The 23905-nt window shown below is 36.5% G+C and overlaps 1 protein-coding gene across 1 annotated transcript in view; it reads right to left on the minus strand.

Annotated features, from left to right (window-relative positions):
• The window catches only part of PTPRM (protein tyrosine phosphatase receptor type M), a 1041338-nt gene that overhangs the window by 617746 nt on the left and 399687 nt on the right, over positions 1–23905 (minus strand). Inside the window, exon 6 of the mRNA XM_069099664.1 lies at positions 2068–2242. Within this exon, the coding sequence (XP_068955765.1) occupies positions 2068–2242 (175 nt within the window). The remainder of the gene's footprint in view (positions 1–2067; positions 2243–23905) is intronic.

Here is a 23905-nt window from a genome sequence, read left to right on the forward strand (position 1 = left end):
TTACTTAATATTAATGCATACATGCAAAGAGAAATAGGACTTGGCAAAAACATTTTATTGGAGGAAAGGACAAGCTTACAAAGGTTGAGTTTTACACTTTTTTCATAGAAACCAGTAGATAATTAGGAACCTCTGGAGATTTTCTTGATGCCAAAAAATGCATAACAAAGGAATGCAGGACGAAAGAGGACCAGGACCATTACAGAAATTGAAAAGACCTTTTGCCATCCCTTTTCCACTCAGCTTCCTGGAAGTTTTGCTTGCTTGATGCTACAGAAATGATTCTACAGCATCAGAAGCATGAACATGCCCAACCATGTGGGGACCCTGCCACATGTGCTTTCTACACTTGGGCGCCATCATGCATGGTCTGTGACCACATGCTCCGTGTCTGTATCGACATGCCTACCGGTGGTGAGGTAGCAGAGGTGAAAGTGCAGGAATTCATGGATATTTTGGAGTAGATACTAACCTGGACCTAAATTATATTTCAAACCTGGAATAGTATTAAGGAAGGGTATGTAAGCATGTGAGTGTGTACATACACATACACATACATGCCACACATGTGCATTCATATATCCATATACACACCTACATATATGTGAGCCTATATGTACACACATGTATTTCTCTTACTATCAATATATTTCTGTTACTACTCAACCAAAAGGTATAAGTCAAAGAAAAAAACATTTAATTAAAAAGTGTATAAGATAAAAAGAATGATTTTCCCATCTGTATAACACTCCCTACTATACTACCTTGACACCAATAGAAATGTAAATACAGACAGGGAACATATGGTCAGGGAATGTGTGTGTGTGTGTGTGTGTGTAGGAATAGCTATAGTTATGTATATGTATATGTGTACACACAAGCAATGAAGAAAACCAAGTTATCTCTTAGGTTTCCTAGGGAGGAATACAAATGTGTAAGTACATACATACACGCATACACATACATACATACATACACACACATACATACATGCACACATACATACACACACATACACATACATACACACATACACATACATACATACACACATACACATACATACATACATACATACATACACACATACATACATATCCTTCCTTAATACTATTTCAGGTTTGAAATATAATTTAGGTCCACATTAGTATATACTCTAAAATATGGCATGAATTCCTACACTTTCACCTCTAATACCCCACCACCAGTAGGAATGTAGATACAGACAAAGATCATGTGATCACAGACCATGCACCATGATGGCGCCCAACGTGTGTGTGTGTGTGTGTGTGTGTGTAGGAATAGCTATAGTTATTTATATATATATGCATATACTTATATATGTATCTCAGGTTTCCCAGGGGGGAAGACAAATGGGTACCCATAAGCCACGTGAAATAATGAGCTAAAGAACCAAGAGTTTACATTATTTCTTCTGGATCAGGAAAAGATTCCTTAGCTGAAGGACATTAGAAACTTGTGAAATGACTTGTGGTCAACTCAAGAAAAATAATCCCTTTCCTCCTTTTATTTCCTTGCCTACTTGGTCAATAATGACTTAACTTTCCTGTCATGCAAAATAAAGCCATAGATGGTTACTGAAACATAATGAATTTTAACACCACTTTATCAATATTGTTTGTGTGATGTGACTGGGCATTTTTATATGAACATTGCTTGGTTTTATTAACCACCCTCCTGTCATAAACACTCCTGTCTGGTGAATATTTGCATTTTAAGTGGTTTTCTATCAGTAAATAATGTTCATTCCTTAAATAAATTTATAGGTTGTAATCACTGCATATGGACTTGGCAGAAGTATTTGCCAAGAGCACATTCATTCCCACTGCAAATAAGCAAGAAAACATAAATAAAATATAGCTTTCAAAAACATAACCCATGTGCAAAATATGCATTTAAAATGCAATTTGTCAACATGGACTTTTATAGACTTGCTTTTCAGAAGAAGCAGATAAGTCTGAGCTTTAAAAATGAAATGAAATAACAAGTTTACAATATGTACTTATTTCAGTATAGGAGGCCAAAAGATAGAAAAAAATCAAATACCTTTAACTACCAACTCTGCATAGTTTGATATCCCAACACCTCCTTCAGTGCGTATCATACAACGATAGTTCCCAGCGTCCTGCTTTGTTGTGTTCACAACGTTAAAGGAGGCTGTAAATCGACGAGGACTTGTCACTTTGATTTCCTTTAGAGGTGCGTCCCTTACATCAATGCCCTATGTAGGGATGGGGGGTGACAAGGCAAGGATAGAAAGAGAAAGAAAATTATATTTTAATGTGAAAAAATACAAAGCATTTAAGAATAACTCTCATATCCAAACTTCCAAAATGCCCAATGGAATAGTACAGATGTTACTCCTATGCAGACCTCAGTTAAAGCATTCATTATCCAGAGGCAACTGTTCAGGGAGAACAGCTGGTAAGGGTTCTGAAATTCTGCCATCCTAAACACTTTAGAGCTTGAGTGATACTAATTTAAGAGTGTGGGCATTTGTGTGCTGGTTCTTTCTTTCTTTCTTTTTTGTTCCTCCAGAATATTAATTCTGTTAAAATATTTCTACTTAAAAAAAAAGATACTAGGCAAATTTCTTTCCCTATTCCTGCTTCTCCCCCCATTTCTTTTGCATAAAGAACTTAAATTGCAAAATCTCTTTTAGTTTCTTAATGAACTAACAAATACCTTTTTCAGTGCACTTTGGCTTTTTTAAATGTTTGCCTAGTTAATCAAGTAAGCTATATTCTACCCTCTTATTGCCCTCATTTTACATATGAATAGAGAATCAAATAAATCCTCACATGGATCAAAATCATAGAATGAATCATAACAGGGGTTAGAATATACCATGACCAGAGCAACTACCATGGGGGTCTAGATGCTGAGGCAAGATCGACCAAAAAAAGACTCCAGGGTCCAGAAAGAAAAGGTATGGACTTGAGGGAGAGAGCTGAAGTATGATGTACAGGACCAAGAAGACAGTAATATTTTTTTGTTGTTAATACCTTCTTTAACTTAATATACATTTTCTTTATTTTAAAAAAACACTATATACTTATATATTATGTAAGTTTATATCTTATATCTTTCTATATAAGTCTCTTGCTTATTTTGTATGTTGAAATGTTTGCATTTGTTGATTATGTTCATAAAAATAAATTTTAAATAATTATGATTTATACATAGTATATACTCAATAAATATATTTTAAATGTTGGTTGTTTGATAGCATTCTCTTAGACATAAAGAAGGGATTCTGCTACGAAATTAAGGTAAGGTTTAAGAAGCAGTATACTATGACCTTGTATACAGTATGTCTTGTAAGTGTTCAATATTTGTTGAAAAATTGACCAGCCAGGGCAGCTATTGGGCAGCCAAGTTAATGCAGTGGATAGAGCTCTGGGCCTAGAGTCAGGAAGACGCGGTTCAAATCTGACCTCCGAGGTTTACTAGCTGTATCACCTTGGGCAAGTCACTTCACTCTGTTTGCCTCAGTTTCCTCATCTTTAAAATCAACTGGAGAAGGAAAGAGCAGGCCACTTTAATTTCAATCTTTGTTAAGAAAACCCCAAATGGGGTCATGAAAAATACGACCTAACTGAACAACCATAACAATTGACCAACCGAAGTCCAAAACCTGCCCTTCCCAACGTCTCCTATTTTTATTGATGATGTCACAATCCTCCCAGGCACCTGAACTCAAAACACTGATTTCATCATTCAACTCTTGCCACCTCCTTGCCCTCTACCCTATTGATCTGACTTTGGCACTACTTCTTGGTCTTCATCTTCTTTAAAGAGGAGATCTTCACTTTATCTGTCACCTGAACTTGAATGATCATCTTAACTGCCTCCATCCTCACCCCAGAAAGTGACAGATTACGTGATGATGAAATATAAGACAGAAATACCTATTCTACACTAAATACTCTACCCCAGTACCCAGGAAACCCTGAATATTGAAGTGTATGTTTTTTTCAACATTAAAAATCTTTTATTATTCACTAAGAAATCTAAACAAAATAGATTTCAGTTGTGTAATTAGGACATTTGGTTGTTAACAAAAAGAAATTAACTTTATAATGTTATTTGTAAGCATTAAAAGAGGCACATAATAGACATGTAAAACAGAGTCTTCTACATAATGCATGATGCCAAAGGCAATGTGAATCTGGACATTAATGTCAAAATGCTAGACTAATAAAATATTAGTGAATGATTAGTTTTATTTCTGCATAATTGTAAGCTAGGTTCCTCTCATTCCTTTAAAAGGTACTGTGTGCCAAAATAATTTCAAGTTTAAGAAAAAATCAAGAGTATAGAATTTTATGCAGCAATTTTATTATTTAATATACCCACTGAATACAGAAGTCCATAAGGAAGTCAATCAAATGACATTAATTAATTACCTATATCATGCCAGGGATTGTGCTAAATGTTGGGGATACAAAGAGAGATGGTGGTAAGGGGACAGAGACTTAAATGTGACAGTCACATGCAAATAAACTGTCTTACAAACAGGATCTATACATGATAAATACAGGATCTATACAAGATGACTGACAAAAGTTTTTTGCAGAAAGTGGGACTTCATCTAAGATGTGAAGGAAGTAGGGAATACAGGAAAAGAAGAAAGAAGGAGAAGGAAGAGGAGGAGGAGGAGAAGAAAGAGGAGGAGGAAGAGGAGGAGAAGGAGGGGGAGAGAAGAAGAAAAAGATTCCCACTCATGGGGAACAGTCAGTGAAAATGTGCCTCATCAGAAAGAGTGTCCCGTATGAGGAATAGCCAGGACTAGATCAAAGAGCCCATGGAAGAGAGCAAGGGTGGACGAGAGCAGGGAGAGCCTTGGGGTAGGGGAGACGAGTCAGGCTTTTGCAGTAATCTAGTCATGAGGTGACAAGGGCCTACATCAAGGTAGTGTCAGTGTCAGAGGAAAGAAGGGGGTATATAAGAGGTGATGTGAAGCTGAAAATTATAAGATCTGACCAGGACTATTGTGAGCCTGGGTGACTGGGGGGATGAAAATATTCTCAACAGTAATAATAAAATGAGTAAAAGGGGAGGGTTTGGAGGGAAAGACAATGAGTTCTGTTTTGGATTTGTTAAGTTTAAAATGTCTATAGGACCTCCACTTTGAGATGTCTGATGGGCAGTTGCAGAGAGAACCTGGAGGTTGGGGCCATTAGACAAATGGATCTGAGATCTAGAGATGATAACCAAACCAAAAGCTTGACAAAAACCGGCCCTCCTGATGGCTGCTTTGGATTTCTCCTACAGTGAACAATGAGAAGTTCTGTGGGAAATAACTAAGTTCACACACAAAATATGGTTCTCACCATACGAGGACACCACTTTTTTTTTCAACATTTATTGTCTTTTCTGGCCAAATAAGCAAGCACTTGAAATTATTTTAAAATTCTACTTGTTTCATTCTTAAAAAAAAAAAAAAAAAAAAAAAAACTACTGTAGGGCTGCTAGGTGGCGCAGTGAGTAAGGCACTGGCCCTGGAGTCAGGAGGACCTAAGTTCAGTTCCAGCAGACACTTAACACCCACACAAAGGAACTGGCCATGTAACCTTGAGCAAGTTACTTAACCCCAGTTGCCCTCCAAAAAGGCAAAAAAACAAACAAACAAACAAAAACTCTACTGTATAAATAGTGTTAAGATGGATTCATGTCACTCTTTTAACCTAGAAGATAAATAATCACAAGCAACCCTGCTCCAGAGTCAATCAAAAACCATTTATTAAACAGTTACTATGTCACAGGCATTGTCAGAAGTATGTCCCATAGCCTTATTGCTAAAATAGTTTAGTTATCTTTACTGGAGATGACATGACATGAAGACAAATTAACAGAGCACAATATTTATCCTGGCTAATTTCAAATAGATGACTACACACGAACTTCACCCCAAATCTGAAAAAGGTCTGGTGTCTTTCCTGATGCATTCTTTCTTATAACTCCTAAATATTGCTGTGAAAGCCAAGGATGATCATCTCAATCCTCTTCCTTCTGGGACCTAAAGGGACAGGAACAGAATTCTCCCACTGCCCCTATAAATCTATCCACAAGGACAGACTTAGAAGGTGCTCTTCTATTCTGGTCACTGCCATCTTTGGTCTCCAGGTACCTTTCTTCTTTGTGAAGACTTACAGGAAAAGGAAATTTCATACCCATAGGGACCCACACAACAGATTCTTCAAGTGTCAGCAATAGACTTCCTTAGGTCCATAAGCAATAGCCCCAGATTAACTTGGAATTCTCTCTATATTCCTTTGCAGAATTTAGAAAGTTATTAATAACTACATAATAGAATACCATAGCACATCAACCCCCAGGTAACATGTGTTCACCAAGCTGAAAAGAGGAACTTTGTCATTCAGTCATTTTTCAGTCATGTCCAATTCTTCAAGACTTCATTGTGATTTTCTTGGCAAAGATGTGGTTTTGCAATTTCTCTCTCCAGTTCATTTTACTGATGAGGAATGGAGGCAAAGTTAAATGACTTGACCACGGCCATACAGTTAGTAAGTGTCTGAGGCCACATTTGAACTCAGGAAGATGAATTTTCCTGATTTCAGGCCCAGCACTCTGTGCATTATGGCAACACCTAGTGCCCCAAGGAAAACTTATAGATACTTCTATCTGAGAAGCTGTACACCCCCAGGGTCATTCATTTTGTGCACACAGACTGCAATTAAAGACATATTACACTAGAGAGTAATCACCTTTATGTAAAAAAAAATGCTATAAAATACCATTGTACAGCAAAGAACAACCCAAAAGGAAGAAACTTTGAATTGAAATCTCATTTAGAAAGAACCAAAGGAGAAGGGGAAAAAATGGAGGAGAAAGAAACTACTTTATCAGCCAACTAGATTCATGCAGAGACAAGGGAAAGTCTACTAAGGATGAGTTTTCCTACCACCTTGGTTCTCTGGCTGCTGCAGGTCTATCTACGCATGGTAAACTAAGATGGCGGCTTCCATAGTGGAGCCCAGACACACCCAACACCATTATGCTACCTTCGCCATAGTTACCTGTCTGAGTTTCTGCTTTTCTTTCTTCTAAATTTACTCAAAGACTTATTCAAATTATCCACAGGGCTGTGTTGTTTCCACAGTCTGGTTTCAAAATTATATGAAAGTTTCTTGGTCAGGGATGAACAGGTGGAGACAAAACTCCAAATCCCAGAATTTTTATTGGGAGATAAGTTGCTATCTTTTTAAGTCTCTATCATTACTCTCTGACCAGTGGAAGTAACAGATAACTTTGCTAAATAAGGACTGACCCTCTGGGAGTAGGTGGAAGACAGTGAGAAAAATAGGTGATATATTATAAAATATAACAATAAAATTTATATTGTAAAGTACTAGCTCATAGAGCTTTCTTGTCTCTCTAGAGATCAAAGCAAATCTTCTTAGAAGGGTATAACAAATTTCAGTTGCCTCCCTGCCTCACTAAAAATCAAATCATTTAAGTTATCTATTCAAAGTAAGATCTTCAATAACAGCTGAAAGCACCAGCAAGTAATTTGAATATTAACTAAGTTATCAATTGCTCAGGCATTCCCCCTGGCATGAATTGGTTTACATCCCTGAACAAGAACAGCACCCTTCTTCCCCCAATGTCTGCTGATGCTTGATCCATATAAGAACCCCATAAAAGTCCACTGGATCGAATGAATGTGTGACCTGTTTCCACTGGGAGGCCCAGTGGACCTGATCTCTTTTTACCCTCCCTTATATTACTATGTATCAGCCTCCACTCCACTCACCCCTCTGTCACAGTGCAAATATGTCCTCTATACAAAGCCTGCTTATTTTACTTTCTCTGTTAGTTCTTAAATAATACCGTATTCTGTTTTGTGAGGCTATACCTTCTAGTCACAGCAGTACTCTCTTTTTAAAGTATCTGCCACTGGCTAGAGCTGAAAGTCAAGAGAGGCAAGTACACTCCAAGTACAAGAAGGATGAGGAAGTGGGCAAGACCAAGGGACACAAGGGAGAATCAAGAAGATGGAGTGCAAAGATCAACTAATACGAGTAAGCAAGGAACAAAGCTGAACAGATCCTCCTTCCCTCCCTGACCAATCAGTCATAATAAATTACTAAGGGGCAAGGAAACAAAAAAGAAGAAGACATATTTTGAAAGACCAGTCAGTACTAGATATATTCACTTCTTAAATTTCCCAAGAAAAATGAGAATTAGTAATTTAAGGGAAGCTCAAATGTGAAGTATGAGCCCTTATTAATATTTTGAATTAATAGTAGCATCATATGTGAACCACATTTATGTAAATTACAATATGCATTTTAAAGGAAGATATATATATATATATATATATATATATTATATGTGTGCAAAACTATGGACTTGTTTCATTCTGAAAACCCTTGGACAATGGAAAAAATTTCAGTTTATTCCTGGGATATATGAAACAACATATAAAGAAATCCAAATTTTTATTACAGATATTTTAAATGTTTATAATATATGTTAGGTTAAGGTATTTCTTTATCCATACCAATTTTGTTCTAACAAAATCATATTTTTGTTTCTTTCCCAAAGAAAAATAAATTACAAAATGTATAATTTCTCTTGCATTTTAATGAGATGTAATCCCCTGTAACCTGCTTTTTGTATGTGTTTTTGTTCTTATATACATGCATATTACATGAAACACAGATTTTTAAGACCTAGAAAAAATGGTCATGTCCAGCTGATACACTTGGCTGAATATAAAAATCTAATTAAACTAGGTTAAGCATGTACAATCATAAATATTATACTTCCACTAAAATGTGGAATGAGTATTAAGTGTGGAAAGCAATATCTAAATGCCTACCAGGTTAATCACTCAAACTCAAGTACACCCATTACAATTTATGAAATCACAGTAACTTTTGGTAAGTATGTTTATCCTGTTGAGAAATACAACTGCATAAGGAATAGAAACCATTAAGGGGCCATTTAGAAAACAAAGGAAGGGTAAAATAAAGAAGAGAGAAGAAAGAGTAACATGGAGAGAGTTATAAGAGATGGCAGAAGAGAGCAAGATTAAAGCAAAAATAAAAGAAAAATGGAAAAAGTAGGAAGGGAGGAAGAAAAAGAAAGGGAGAAGACAAAAGGCAGTTGCTACCAGAAAGCTTATGTTTTGTCCAGAGGAGGGAAAAAAGTTAAAATGTACACCCAGCTATAAAGCATGCTAAATGGCTTTCTTCTCATCTTCACAGAGTTAGAGCATCTTCTCTTGACAAACTGTTTTTTTAATATTATTTTTTAGTCTAATTTTTTCATTTTTCAAATGCTTTATTAACTTCTGGTTTACATCATTAATTTCTACCAGATTTTGAGTTACAAATTTTCTCCACAATATTCAAATTGTTTCTTCCTGGCTGCTTGTAATATTCTCTCCTTGATCTGGGAATTCCGGAATCTGGGTATAATATTCCTAGGAGTTTTCTTATGGGGATCGTTTTCAGGAGGTGATCGGTAAATTCTTTCAACCTCTATTTTGCCTTCTGGTTCTAAAACAACAGGGCAATTTTCCTTGAGAATTTCTTGGAGGATGATTTCTAGGTTCCTTCCTTCATCATGGCTTTCAGGTCGTCCAATAATTTTTAAATTATCTCTCCTGGATCTATTTTCCAAGTCAGTGGTTTTTCCCATGAGATATTTCACCTTGTCTTCTATTCTTTCATTTGTTTGGATCTGTTTAACAGCATCTTGATTTCTCATAAAGTCACTAGCTTCTCTTTGCTCCATTTTAAATCTGAGGGAATGATTCTCCTCATTGAGCTTTTGACTCTTTTTCCATCTGGCAAATTTGGCTTTTTAAGGCATTCCTCTCCTCATTGCCTTTTTGAGCCTCTTTTGCCATTTGAGTTAGTCTGAGGTGGTATTTTCCTCAGTCAGGCTGTTGACTCTCATTTCATCATTTTCTTGCATTGTTCTCTTTTCTCTTCCCAATTTTTCCTCCACTTCTCTTATCTGCTTCTTAAGGTCCTCTATGACCTGTAACCAGCTCATATTTCCCTTTGAAGCTTTTGGTGCAGGAGTTCTGACTTCACTGTCTTTCTCCTGTTCCATGCTTTGATCCTTTTTGTCCCCAAAATAGGAGTCTAATGTTGGAATCTTCTGTCTGCTTTGTTTCCTTTGCCTGGTCATGTTGCCCCCTCAGTCACTTGACCCCTGGGCTTTTTGCCACAGTAGGATTCTGCCACCAGACAGAGAGGCTTCTGTCCCAAATGCTGAGGTTTTCTCAGCTGCCGGAGGTATTAGATGGGTGCCCTCTCTGAGGTCTCCACACGCTCTGGCAAGCTGGACACACACCCCAGGACCTCCACCCTAGACTGCAATCCAGATCCAAGCAGGTTAAAGCAAGAGTGATTACCCCTCAGACTGGTTGCTTGGTCCCCCTACACTCTGCAGGCCAGGAGCTGAAGCTGCAACGTGGCACTGGCTGCACGGCAGGGCTCCTCAGGGGTTTCTCGCCCCGGTGGTAAAAGCCAAAGCACTCCCAACTACTGGTCCCAAAGTCCACACTGCACTGACCTCTCACTTTGTCCTTTGCATCTATGTGTTGAAAACATCTGGAAACGGCCACAGCTGCTGCTGATCTGGAATCCCTCCAGCTGGCAGCTGGTCAGGCCTGCCCTAGGGCTAAAACCTCTGGCTCATGCAGGCCTGGGCTCGGCTCCCAGAGCACTACGTTGGCCAATTCCTGCCGCCATGCTGAGCTGTCCTCAGTGGGAGGTTAGCTTCTCTGTGTCATTTTGTGGGTTCTGTAGCTCCACAGTTTGTTCAGAGTCCCCTTTTACATGGATTGGGGAAGGTAGAAGCTGGAGCCACTCGGAGGTCCTGTTTCTACTCCGCCATTTTGACCTGATTTCCTTGACAAACTATTAAACACATTTCGTTATGTTCTTTTGAAGGAGTGAATGAGAAATTAACAAAGATTAGAAATCCCTCTATCTCTCCATGCCTTAGTTTCCACATATGCAAAAGGAGGGTTTTATTACTCAGTCAGTTGAAACACCCCAGAGAGATTAAAAATCCTATGTGGATTCAGCTTATGTCTTATCATATTATCATTCTACACAGGAAAAAAATCTCATATAACTGATGAAAAATGTTAAAAAAATTATTAGTTACATTACTTTCTATTTTAATATACAGAACTGCAAAAATATCGCATGTGTATCATTTGTTAACTTAATAGAACACCATACTGATACTTAACTTTAAATTATATTAATGGGTTAAACTCATATCTATGAAAATGCAAGTGTCTTAAAATGAATTTTTTTTCCAATTTCAGCCAGCTAAAAGGAAAACAAAAAGACTGATAGTTATTTAAATTAGACTTACAGCCATCTTTATGCAATGGACTAACTCTTAGACTTCTAAATGAACAGTAATTTGCCGGCAAAAAAAAAAGATATATATTAAACCTTTTGGAAAATAGTTTTAGCAAAAATCAGAGCTATGATTGAAAAAAAATTGAAGTTATGGGATGTTAGCAGCACTTAGAATAAATTAATCAATTTCAGGGCATTTTGGTATGGCTCTGCCTGTACAGGCTCAGAGGCAAGAGATAGGGGGTCAGCCGCCCATCCTTAACCATACAGGTAGGGATTAAGCAGCTTTTTCATTTACTTAATAGGGGGAAAAACCAGTCTACATTATTCGGCTTTCAGATATGCCCATTTGTAAAATGATTATTAAATTCTTGCTTAATATCTGCAGTGCCTGAAGTAATTCCATTTAAAACATTTTACATTATTTAAATCAAATAGTAATTTAATATTTCAACAAAAACTGCTATCTAGAGTTCTTTTCATTCTGATAATTAAGATAACACTGGCCTTTGAATTTCTCAACCCTTTTTATAACCAAGACAACTATAGTATTTATCAATTTTGATTAGAGAAGACTTAAGATCCTGAATTATGCTCTTCTTGTTCCATTAACATATATGAACAAGGACATTTCAATCATCTTACGGGTCCCTTCATAAAAGATAGACATTTTTAGTAAGTGTCTTTAAAAAAAGATACATTAAATTGGAATTTGTGGTATAGTTAAAATTGAATTCCATTATTTAAACAAAATAATTTTCTTCTGGGGCAGAGGAAAACCTGCAATTTCATTTATCTAGAGAATTCAAAATAAGGAAAATTCCTTCACCTTTGAAGATGTAGTGAGAGCTCAATTAAGTTCCTGGGGGGACAATTGTAGGTTTTGTCATAGCTGGTCTCACAGGAAACTAAATATTTTCAAATAAAGTTATCATAATGTTGTGGGGTGGTTTTTGTTTTTTTTTTAGAGTTCATGTGCCCTCAAATTAAGAACCTCTGGTAAAAGGGACAAATGTCATAAGCTAGATGTTGCTGGGTGATATAGTTCATAGAATGTTAGACTAAAAGTAAGGGGGATGTGAATTCCAATCCTACTTCAGATGCTAATTAACTGTGTGACCCTAAGCAAATCACTTAATCTCTACCTGCCTCAATCGGCTCATTTATAAAATGATGATAAAAAAAAAGCACCTAACACTAGTCTTCTTAAACTTTTCTCTTTGATGATTACTCAAATATCTATCTTGCTGTTTCTCAAACACAGTGCTCCAGCTTTCGACTCTGTGTATCTTCAATGGTTGCCCGGCATGCTCTCCAGTCACACCTCTTTGTTCTGGCTTCCCTCATACTGTCTTCTCCCAGAGGGCTTTCCTGATCCTTGGCACCAACAGTGACTTTCCTTGAGATTAACTCTCCTTTGTACTGTATATATCCCATATGTATATAGTTGTTTGCATATTGTGTCCTCCATTAAAGTGTGAGCTCCTGAAGAACAGTGATCATGGTTGCTTTTTTAAAATAACAGTCGTTATTTTTTCTGGTTTTCTTTGTATCCTCAGTACTTACAACATTGCCTGATACACAGTAAAAATCTTAGTAAATGCTTGTTGAATAACTCAAAGAACTGTTTTGAAGATCAAATGAGATAATATATGTAAAGAATTTTGCAAGCCTTAAAATAGCATACAAATGTTAGTTATAGCTACAGAGAAATCCTAGGGGTTCAGAGGGCTCTAATAAAGTATGACTAAGAAATCCCCACCTCATAGGAAAAGGAATATCTCAAGCATTTCTTGCACTGACCCAAATTTGGAAGTTCATCAGTGCTCACTTTATTTACTGTGTAGTAGTCATTACATATACTGTTCTTTTGGGCTCTGCTTCATCACTCCATCCAAATCTTCTAATGTTTCTCTGAACTCTTTATGTTCCAATGGCTTTTTTTCTTGAGTAACTTATATAGGATATCTGTGATCACAACTGTTATTTATAAGAGAGATCAGACATTTATTTTGGCTCCTAATAATTAGCTAGGAACAACTTAAGTGCTCTCTGGGTCTCAGTTTTCTCACAGTTTTCTGACTGTTAACCAAGAAGATTTGACTAAATAACCTCTAAGGTCCCTTTCCACATTAAATCTATTATCCTGTGGATTGATGGATGTTGAATAGAGGCAGATTTTAGTTTAACCTAAGTGAAAATGTCTTAGCAAATAGAGGTTCAAAAGAAGAATGGGGTGCTTCAGAAAGTCATGGGTTCCTTTTCACAGAGTTCTTCTGGAAATGTTATAGAGAAGAATCTTGTTCAGACTTGGGTTAGAACAGATAACATCCGAAGTTCCTTTTAACTATAAGATTTCTTTGATACTGATTGTGCAACCTTGGGCAAGTCAATCAACTTCCTTGAAAGTTAATTTTATAATAATTAGACTAATGTACCAATCTAATCATAACAATTATATTACATATTTATATTTTTTGATAATGGTCTGGACCTATGGGTTTATTGCTATAGGAACACCCAGTAAGGAAACTCCCTCTACAAATGCAGTTTGAAGCAACTGCTCTGAAACTTATTACCTTAGGGACTTTCCTGCCTCAACAAAAAGTTCAGTTATTTGCCCACAGTCACTGAACTTGTTTTTGTCAGAGGCAGGGTGTGAACAGGTTATCATCTCAAGATTTGTTCTCTATCCACTATGGATATGTTGTGCCTCATATTTAAGTACATAGTAATCAACAAAAGTGTATCAGCATCATTATTTTTATGAATATAAGAACAATGAATGACAAAAATTATAACAGTATCTAAGAGTTGCTATAGATCAATGCCCTTTGGTGAACGATTCTGGATTAATTCTTTCCAAGTCCAAAGACATTAATATCTTTACTTTGTCATCTCACAGTGTACATAATGTGATCACGCGCCCATCATTCTATTTTTTTTTCCACTCAATCTGAGGTTCCTGGATTCAAGATCAAACTGTTACCACATGGTTTTTGGTTAGCTATTTTCTTCCTTCATGTCTAAATATTTAAGCCAATAGAAAACACAAGAGAAGTTATGTGACCGGTCATACCATCACTTTATTCAGACTGTGTATGAAGATGGGCAATCCCAGAAGGGTTCTTCAGCCTTCCCATTCAAACAGAGTGGTAAGAGCTAAGCAAATTGACTTGCAGCTGAGAGTCAGCATGATCCTCTCAAAGGTAAAAAGCAATGATACTCCCTTCTCTTAGGATTTCTCTCTGATACTAGAGACCCAAAAGAAGAAAAAGAAAAAAACAATGTTTGGTATTTTTTTTTTGTTATTGTTGTTCCAGCTCTGATTTTGATGAGAGTAGGGACATTAAAATACATCACAGTTAGCACCTGCCCTTGCCACCAAGAAATATATACTAATAATATGCAGGTCCCTTGACAAAACATCCCTTTTTCCATTTCTCATTCTGACCTATCTGCAGAGCTAATTCTAGAACAATGGAGGTAAGATTGGGTAGGAAGAACAGTTTCTCCAATATCCAAAGCCATTACTACTCTCATTATCTTGCTACCTCCAAAAGAAGAAAGGGTGAATTGGTATCATAGGGGTGGGGAAGGAAGGGGAAAACTCCAATAGCAGCTTGATATCAAGCACATTTAAAGCTTTTTAATTTAGTAAATACATAAGAGTGACCACTATTGTCCATCTCGTGCAATACTCCTTGGAGAAAGGTTTCCTACTTATTTTTGTGTCCTAGACCCCTTGAGCAGTCTGGTGAACCCTATGGAACCCTTTTCAGAATGATGCTTTTAAATGCTTATAACAAAATGCATAGATTTTCAAAGGAAATCAATTATATTAAAATACAGCTATCCAAGTTTTGTTTTGTAAAAAGTTTAAACATCTGAGGTTAAGAACCCCTCCCTTAGAGGCAAAGTCAGTTAAGAAGATAGGATTCTTAATATGCCCACTGTAATTATGAGGACTCCAAAACAGGCAGGAAATCAGTCAACCTTCCTTCCTACTCAAAACAATAGTAGTTCATATGTAAACACTGCAGCATTTTTATTTACAAAGTATTTTCCCATCTGTAATCATGAAGCATAATCATACTCAATCCTTACAACAGCCCTATGAGGTTGGTAGTGCAAGTACTAGTAAAGTGATTTGACAAATGAGGAAACTGAGGTCCAGAGAGGTTAAGTATTTTGCCCAAGAGATCACAGTTAAGTATGGCCTCCAAGTTCTGCATGCTTACCAAAATGTGGAAAGCTGCTGTGAGCAACATTTACGTTGCTTAGAAACAAGTAACTACATACAGAGCTGATTCATGTGGTGAGTATGGGAAACACTGTCCCAGCAGCCATTCATTGGAACTATTTTACTCTAAACGACCCAAACCACTGATGTTCCTTAAGGAGATATACATTCTTCCATTCTTCTAAGGGGAACCACATTAATCTGTGGTATTGAAAAGCACAACCTCTAAACCCAGGACAAGAACCTTCAAATACTTTTTTATAAAACCTTTTAAGTCAGAAAGCTGGACACTCCCACTGAATTATTTTCCTAAGGCAATCCCAGGGAAATTCAATTTTTAACTTTTATCCTATTTGAGTTAATTTTATTTATTGATTTTTTTTTTAAATTGGTATCTCCAGATACAACTTACTGATTATATTTCTCTACAGAACCTCACCAGATTTTGTTTTTTCTATCGCACCTTCATGTACTAGGGTTTTGCCTTGATGCAAAATATCCTAAAAACCACACTCAGGTCAAATCACGGGACGTCCCAAGAAAGTCTGTTGTGTTTTCAGCCATGGTGTTTTAAATCATACCATATATTCATCCGGAACTCAAACGAACATGGAGAAGACTTTAACTACAGAAAAATTTAAAGAGTAAATGGTTCCTATAGCAACCGTAGGATGGTCCCCTTGTGCATACTCAGTATTTTGTATGACTGTAAGTGCTGCTAAATTTATGCTTTAATATAGATGTGTGTAAAATGCCCAAGTTAAGCTTGCCATGGGAACCATAATTTTCCTTCCTATCAAATCTATAATGTGGCTTTTAGATATCATAACAGAATGGTTCTGGTGCATCATCGTAATATTTTCTCCTGGAACATGCTGCTCATAAGGCAAACTAAAAGCTAGCAAGTAATCTTAACAAAGATATGTTCATTGGCATGATGAAACCCAAGCACACACACCCATCTGTACAAATACACACTTACATGATCACTAGTAATGTGCATAAAACAAGCACCTACAAGGTCTGTCATTTAAATAATTATATAGTGACAGAAAAAAGCAAAGCGCTATGTCTTGCTTTAGCTCATGTATTTATATGCCCAAAGATAGCGGTTAAAAAGCTATTAGCATAGCTTAAAATTTATTTGTACACAGTTTTTGTAGTAGGCCAAAAACAATTGTCCTTACAATACAAAAAGACCGTTTTAAGTCATGAAAATCTGAAGCTTTTTCTCAAAAGAAATTCTGGAGTTTTCTGAACTCAGAAAATTCATGTGACAAATTTATTAACTGGTGAAAAACATTTTTTTCACACTTGGATAGCTCATACACAGTTAAATGGAATTATATATTAAACTTTCAAAAGAAAAAAATTACCTTTGGGCTAAAAGCAATCAAGAATTCTCAGGCCAAGGAGATAAGAAAGGGGATGACATAAGGGAGGGCAGATTGGGGTAGAGGGTAGTTAGAAGCAAACACTTTTGAAAAGGGACAGGGTCAAAGTAGAAAATAGAATAACTACTATGGAAACGTTTTACCTAACTACACATGTACAACCTATATTGAAGTGCATGTCCTCCCAGTAGGGGTGGGTGAGGGGGGAAGAAGGGAAAGAATCTGGAAATCAAAGTTTTAAAAACAAATGTTAAAAAAAAGTTCTCAGGTTCCCAAATTATCCCCCCAGAAATTTAAAAAGTGCCTGAAAATAAGAGATTATAATGGATTGTACTAGTCACAAGGGAGAAAGTGTCTCTCAATCATAACTATAGCATAGGTTGGCTGCCAGAGTGGGAACATCAAAGATGTTAGCTGTCATATTTCCCTTAATTTTCAATTTATTCCAAGTGGGGTGGGAACATGTCTAGGAGGGAAGGTTCAGAGTTTAGGAGGGTGCATGGTGGGGTACTAGGCTGAGCGGAAAAGATGTTTTATTGGGAAACACAAAGAAAGGATGGAGATAAGACACAAAAAAGAATATTAGGCATTATCTATAATAAGTTTTGAATGAAAATTACTCAAATATCGAATCTGTTATTCAATCCCTGCTCTTCCACTGTTCCCTAGGGAACAGACTGCACAGGCTACAGAAAAGGTCACTTCAACCATCAGAAATGCTAAAGATCGTGACAAGTTCCCCTACTCCAGAGAGAATTCTTTCTAACACTGAGAAGGGAGGGATAATTTGTACTTTGCTGTTGTTATTATTTCAGTTGCATCTGCCTCTCCATGACTCCATTTGGGGTTTTCCTGGCAAAGACACTGGAGTGGTTTGCCATTTGCTTCTCTAGAGCATTTTACAGATGAGAAAACGGAGTCAAACAGGGTGAAGTGACTTGCCCAGGATCACACTGCTAGTCAGTGTCTGAGGCCAGATTTGAACCGAGGTTCTTCTGGCTCCAGGTCTGGAGTTCTAACCACTGTGACACCTGTCTGTTATAAGTTATACTTTATGCTTGGGAAAGAAGCCAATTTATGGGACCTCTGGGTTCATCATTAAAACGAAGATAGTCATCCAAGCACAAGAGTTCTGGACCTTTTTTTGGTGTCCTGTACTCTTTTGTCAGTGTGATGAAGTCTATGAATCCTTTATCATAAATGCATAAAATACAGAGGATGACAAAAGAAACCAATTATATTGAACTAAATTAAATTAAATTGAATTAAAATTAAAGAGAAATAAAAATGTATTAAAAAAAGTTTAAGGACCCTAATTTAAGTCTTTCCTTCTAAAAGCTAAGTTCAGAAGTTAATGTTGTTAAATATTTCATTCAATTATCATGTTAAATATAGAAATATAATTTTTACTTGAATTTACTAAATTGTTGAAATTAACATAAATAATTTAGTTTTAAAATGAAATTCTAATGTCATGTCAACATCTTATTTTTTAGATACCTAAGTTATTAACAAAATCACAGAATATAAAGGCTATAAGGGACTTCAGAAATCTTATATTCCCACATTTCACAGATGAGAAAACTGAGTCTCAGGATGGTTAAGTAGTTTGTCCAACGTTATTTTGATCCTCTGACTCTGAATCAGACATAATTCTCTCTGCACTATGCAACATGAGATTGCTAGTTAATAATAGAGCCAAAAACCCTAAATTCCAACTGACTGAGATATTTTAGGTCATTTGATCTTTGGTGGTTTAAATTATCATTACTTTCAAATGAGGGGGCAGGACTAATCTAAAATCATCTTTCAGAGTCTTTTCTTCTACCTATACTATTCAGTTAATCCTAATCTCAAAAGGAAGATACAGAACAACTCAAATGCAGGTCATCTAAGAATGTAAAACAGCAGTGAAAAGTCGATTTGTCTCAGTGAGGAACAATGTGTAAATGATAAAACATACCACCTGAAAACAATTACCTTCCTTCTAGTTTCCCTAGGAGGTAAGTCTGTATGACTATACAATCCATTAACACACTGCATGAATTTGACCAAATCACTTACGTCTCTCGGTCTCAGTTTCTTCATTTGAAAACAAAGTAGATTATACTAAATGATCTCCAAATTCCCTTCAAGTTCTGATTTTTGTCTCTGTATCTCCACCCAACACCTAGCAAAGTGCCTGGTACAGAATAGATACTTGAAGAAGAGATGCTTGCTGATGAAATGATTCCATGAAACAGATACTTTTGATAATGTGCTTGTTTAGCAATGGCCTAAATATCTATGGTGTGGGTGGGATGGGAGGTGGCACAACTCTACATATTTACTAGATTTCCTTCTGTAAATTTTGTTTTCTGACATACCCAAAAGACTGCCATGATAAAGGTCACTTTCAGTCCCCCAATATGTTTTCTCTGTGTCGCCATTTGTTCTGGTGACTAAACCTTGTCTACCACTCATTGATGGGCTTGAGACGAACTCAGGAAAAAATGGAAGGGAGAGAGAAGACACAGCGATGCATACAGAAATAAGAGGCTATAAGAGGGTCCCTAGGAAAGTGAAAATTGAAACAGATGTGGGGAAAACCCTTATTCCCCTAACTTGGAATAAAGTTCAAGTGTAAACCATTTTTGGAACTATAAAGTGTCCAGTTTCAAGACTGGCTTTGGGTATTAGCTTTATTTTCTATAAAGTTGAATTGTGTTATTCTGTACATAAAATACTCTGTGAAAACAACTCCCAAAGAACGCACAGGAAATGCAACAAAATAAAATTTGAAATACCCACAGAAGAACAATAATCATTTCTACTCACAATCATAAGACCTTTAAAGGATGGACAATGGGAGCGAAAAATTCATAATAACACAAACTGCCTGGTAAGCAAACAATATATAGTCACAGAAAGATACAAACCAGGAATCCCATAGTCCTTTGCTCAATATATTAAATATATTTCACAAAATTTTCAAAATGTGAATTCAACAAGGGGAGTGAATATAATAATAGCTAATATTTGTACAGCATCTTAAGACCTGAAAAATGCTTTAACACGTTGCATGATTTCATCCTGACAAGTACTCTGCATGGAAGGTACTGATGTATCATTATTCCCATTTTTCTAAGGAAACTGAGGTCCAGAGAGGTTGAATGACTTACAATGGTTTCACAGTTAGCAAGTATACAACAAAGTCTCACTCTGAATCCAGTGCTAGCAAAACAGACTGCCTCCTCCTTTAAAATGAAAGGCAATTATCTTTTTTTTTCTTTTCATTTTTTGGGGGGTCTAGCCTATCATTTTCACAGGGATAGGTGGTCTTCTCTAAATGACTCAAGTTTATTTGTAAAAGCCAGAATGTTGGCATCACCAGAGATCACTGAGGGATTCAACTGTCAACAATTATAAAAACACCAAAAACCCCCCACTCCCAGCCAATCCCATCGCTGCTGCCTTTGCATGGTAACTGTTCATACATAACCAGATAGTCTAAGTACATTGGACCCTCAATAATGGAGGCATGTGAACCGTGTTTTTGTTTGGTTGCTCAGTATCACAGAAAAAAAAAAAGTCCCATATTGGCAATAACCTGTGTGGTCCACAGATGTGACAAAGAAAATGCAGGCAGATGGGACACATCTGTTAATCATAAACATTCCTTCATTAGTGTCATCATCAGATTTATTTGCATGTTATGTTTATGTTGAAAGCCTTATCGATGAACACATTTAATTCATAATGCATACAATCCAATCACTGACCTTTCTTACAAGATGCTATTAATATATCCATGCACATACACAGATTTACACATATTTTAATAATGGAGTATTTTTATGCAATTGGATTGTGGTCTTGTTACTCTCCCTCTGAATTAAAGAATCACAGAATGTGAGGATTTGAGGGCCCTTGGAAATCATCTAATCCACCCTGCTCAGTTTATATTTAAGGGGAACTCAGAGCAAAGTCACACGGCTGATAAGTGATTGAGCAAGGTATAACGTGAGGGTTCTCTTGACTAGGACCACCGCTATTTTCACAGTGCTATCAATTTCTTGTCACATCATTTAAAAATCCATGCTTCCTGTTGCCCTACTAGGAACAGTACTAGATTTGAAGTCAGAAATACCTATGTTTAAATCTGGCCTCAGAAACTTACAAATGGCAGCCCCATCTTAAGCCTCAGTTTCTTCCTTTGTAAAATGAGGGTGATAACAGCACCTATTTCCCAGAGCTGCTGTGATGCTAAAATGTGGTGCCTGTAAAATGCCTTGAAAACATTAAATCACTGTATAAATGGTATTATAAATGAGAAAAAGCAATGTTTTCTTATAGTCTATAGAATTGAAAGAGAAGTCAGACTCCTTGAATTTTAATTTTATTTTATCATTCTGTGAATATAAGTTTAGGGGCAGCTAGGTGGTATAGTAGATAGAGGGGACACTAAAGACCCGAGTTCAAATCTAGCCTCAGAAACATAATAGCTGAATGACCCTGAGCAAGTCACTTAACTCTGCCTCAATTTCTTCATCTGTAAAATGAACTGGAGAAGGAAATGACAAACCACTCTAGCATCTTTGCCCAAGAAAACCCCAAATGGAGTCATGACGACTTGGATATGACTAAAACAATGGAAAAAACAAACATAAGTTTTACTTATGGTCATTGGTCTTTATTTCACAGTCATTTCCTTCTATATAGCCTTCCTCCCCATATTGCCCCACCACCAAAGAATCAGGCTTTGAACCTTCCTCTACAAGAAAGAGAAGAGAAAACAATTTAGCAAAACAAACCAATATTGTGTCAGAGTTTGATAGTGTATTCAACACTCCACACCTGTAGTCCCCCTCCACTCTTCTGAGAAGATCACAGAGGGTGGCATGAAAAACTCTATGCTTTAATCTGGTCTCTCCCACTTAATAGTATAATCTTGAACAAGTTGTTTAGACTCTTTAAGCCAGTTTCCTCATCTATAAAACGGGAATAACATCACCTGCTTTGCTTATGTCATACTTTTCTATTGGAAATAAATGGAATGTTTATGTGAAAATGCTTGACAAACATGAAGGCTCTATGTAAATGTGAAGTGGCGCTGTTATTATTTTTAATAACAATAATAACCATAATCATAATCTGTTCTCAATAATCATCCACTTTCCATGAGAGAAAGTATGGTTTAATGGAAAGGACGTTGGATTTGAAATCAAGAGACTTGTCACAAGATCTGGCTATGATACCAAAACCTAGATGACCTTAGGCAGGTTATTTTCCTTCCTAGACATTAATTTTCCTCATCTTTAGAATGAGAGTGTTGAACTCAGTGACATTAAATGACCCTTTCACCTCAAAAATCAATGGTCTAATAATTATTCATGTACCTAAATAAATTAGCTTTAATTTTCACATGATCCAAACAACTTCATGTAATAAATAAACCTCTATTTTATGGTCACCAACTGGTCTCCTAAAGAAAAAAAATGGCCATGTCACATATGTGTGTCATTGGTTTCAAGTGAAATGGGTCAAGATAGCATCCCACCTTCAATATTGGAAATAAAAAATAATGGCATGCATATTCTATTCACAGCAGATGACTAGCATCAGTTGTTATAATGAAAGGATAGCACACATTTTTATCTCACTGCAGGCAATGATTGTGTATTTTTTTTAAATTAATGGAGTAAACAGTAGAGAGAAACAACACTTTGCCCAGTCCTGCAAGAAGAAATGACATCACACAAAAGTACATGCTGGGGCAGCTAGGTGGCTCAGTGAATACTACACCAGCCCTGGAGTCAGGAGAATCTGAGTTCAAATATGGCCTCAGACACTTAACACTTACTAGCCATGTGACCTTGGGCAAGTCACTTAACCCCAATTGCCCTGCCCTCTCCCCTCCAAAAAAAGGGGAAAAAGGCACATGCTTCTGAATTCTAAAATCCAAATCATAATTGAAATTACATTCTATGTTATGTACTAAGCAGGGTGTCAATATGACTAGGCCCTGAGAAGGCCATAAAGAAATGAGGAAGAAAGGGTGGAAATAAGGGGGAAAATGGCTGTGCTGGCTTTAGAAATAATTTACAAACGTTATTTTCTCTAAGTTTTTATAAATATCAACTCATACAGTAGAAATCTGACATGTATAGTCCACATTACAACTGGAGAATAAATACAAGCCCCTTTCTTCTCTCTACTTCTTATCCTTCCCATTGCTCCTTTAATTTGGAGCATGTCTATTAGCATTTATGCATGAGCTGTTCATTGCTGAATTCTATTGTGAGTTTTATAGTAGAAAACCTTCTGCTAAGGGTAGAAAATATTTTGAGGTTTTTTAAAATAAATGCTAGTTCTGAAGTAGGAGTTTTGAAACCATTTTTAAAAAGAATCAGTATTTTATGATCTCAAATATTCCATAAACTCTTGGCAACATTGGAATCAATCTCATCCATTGGTGACACTGTTGGACATAAAACCTCTGCAGAAAGAGGAAGGGTTTTATTCCTTTCATATGAAGATTTCTACATTAAAGGGTACACTCTTTCATAAAAACAGGGTGGTCAGTTTCTATTTCTGCAAAACATCCTTTCTGCTTGACCTTTAAAAAACTGAATAGAAACTCACTGACTTCTTAAATTGACTATTCTGAGCCAATTGTGAACAGAGAGTTCCTGACTAAATGCAACTTTCAAAAAGGCAGCCTAGCACAATAGCTTCACATTATTATTTTCTTTTTTTTTAGTATATCTACTTGCTAGCAGACTGAGAAGAAGAGAGATTAATAAAGAGGGGCATGAAAAAACGAACACACTTGTTGAAGAGTTAGCTATGAATGAATGTAGGCATGGTGGTTATGTTCATTATATTTATCAGAGGTAACA

Source organism: Petaurus breviceps, unplaced genomic scaffold (genome assembly GCF_028583685.1).
Source record: "Petaurus breviceps papuanus isolate PSGF00001 unplaced genomic scaffold, PetGlider_PUasm1.0 38, whole genome shotgun sequence".
In the NCBI taxonomy this organism is placed as follows: domain Eukaryota; kingdom Metazoa; phylum Chordata; class Mammalia; order Diprotodontia; family Petauridae; genus Petaurus; species Petaurus breviceps.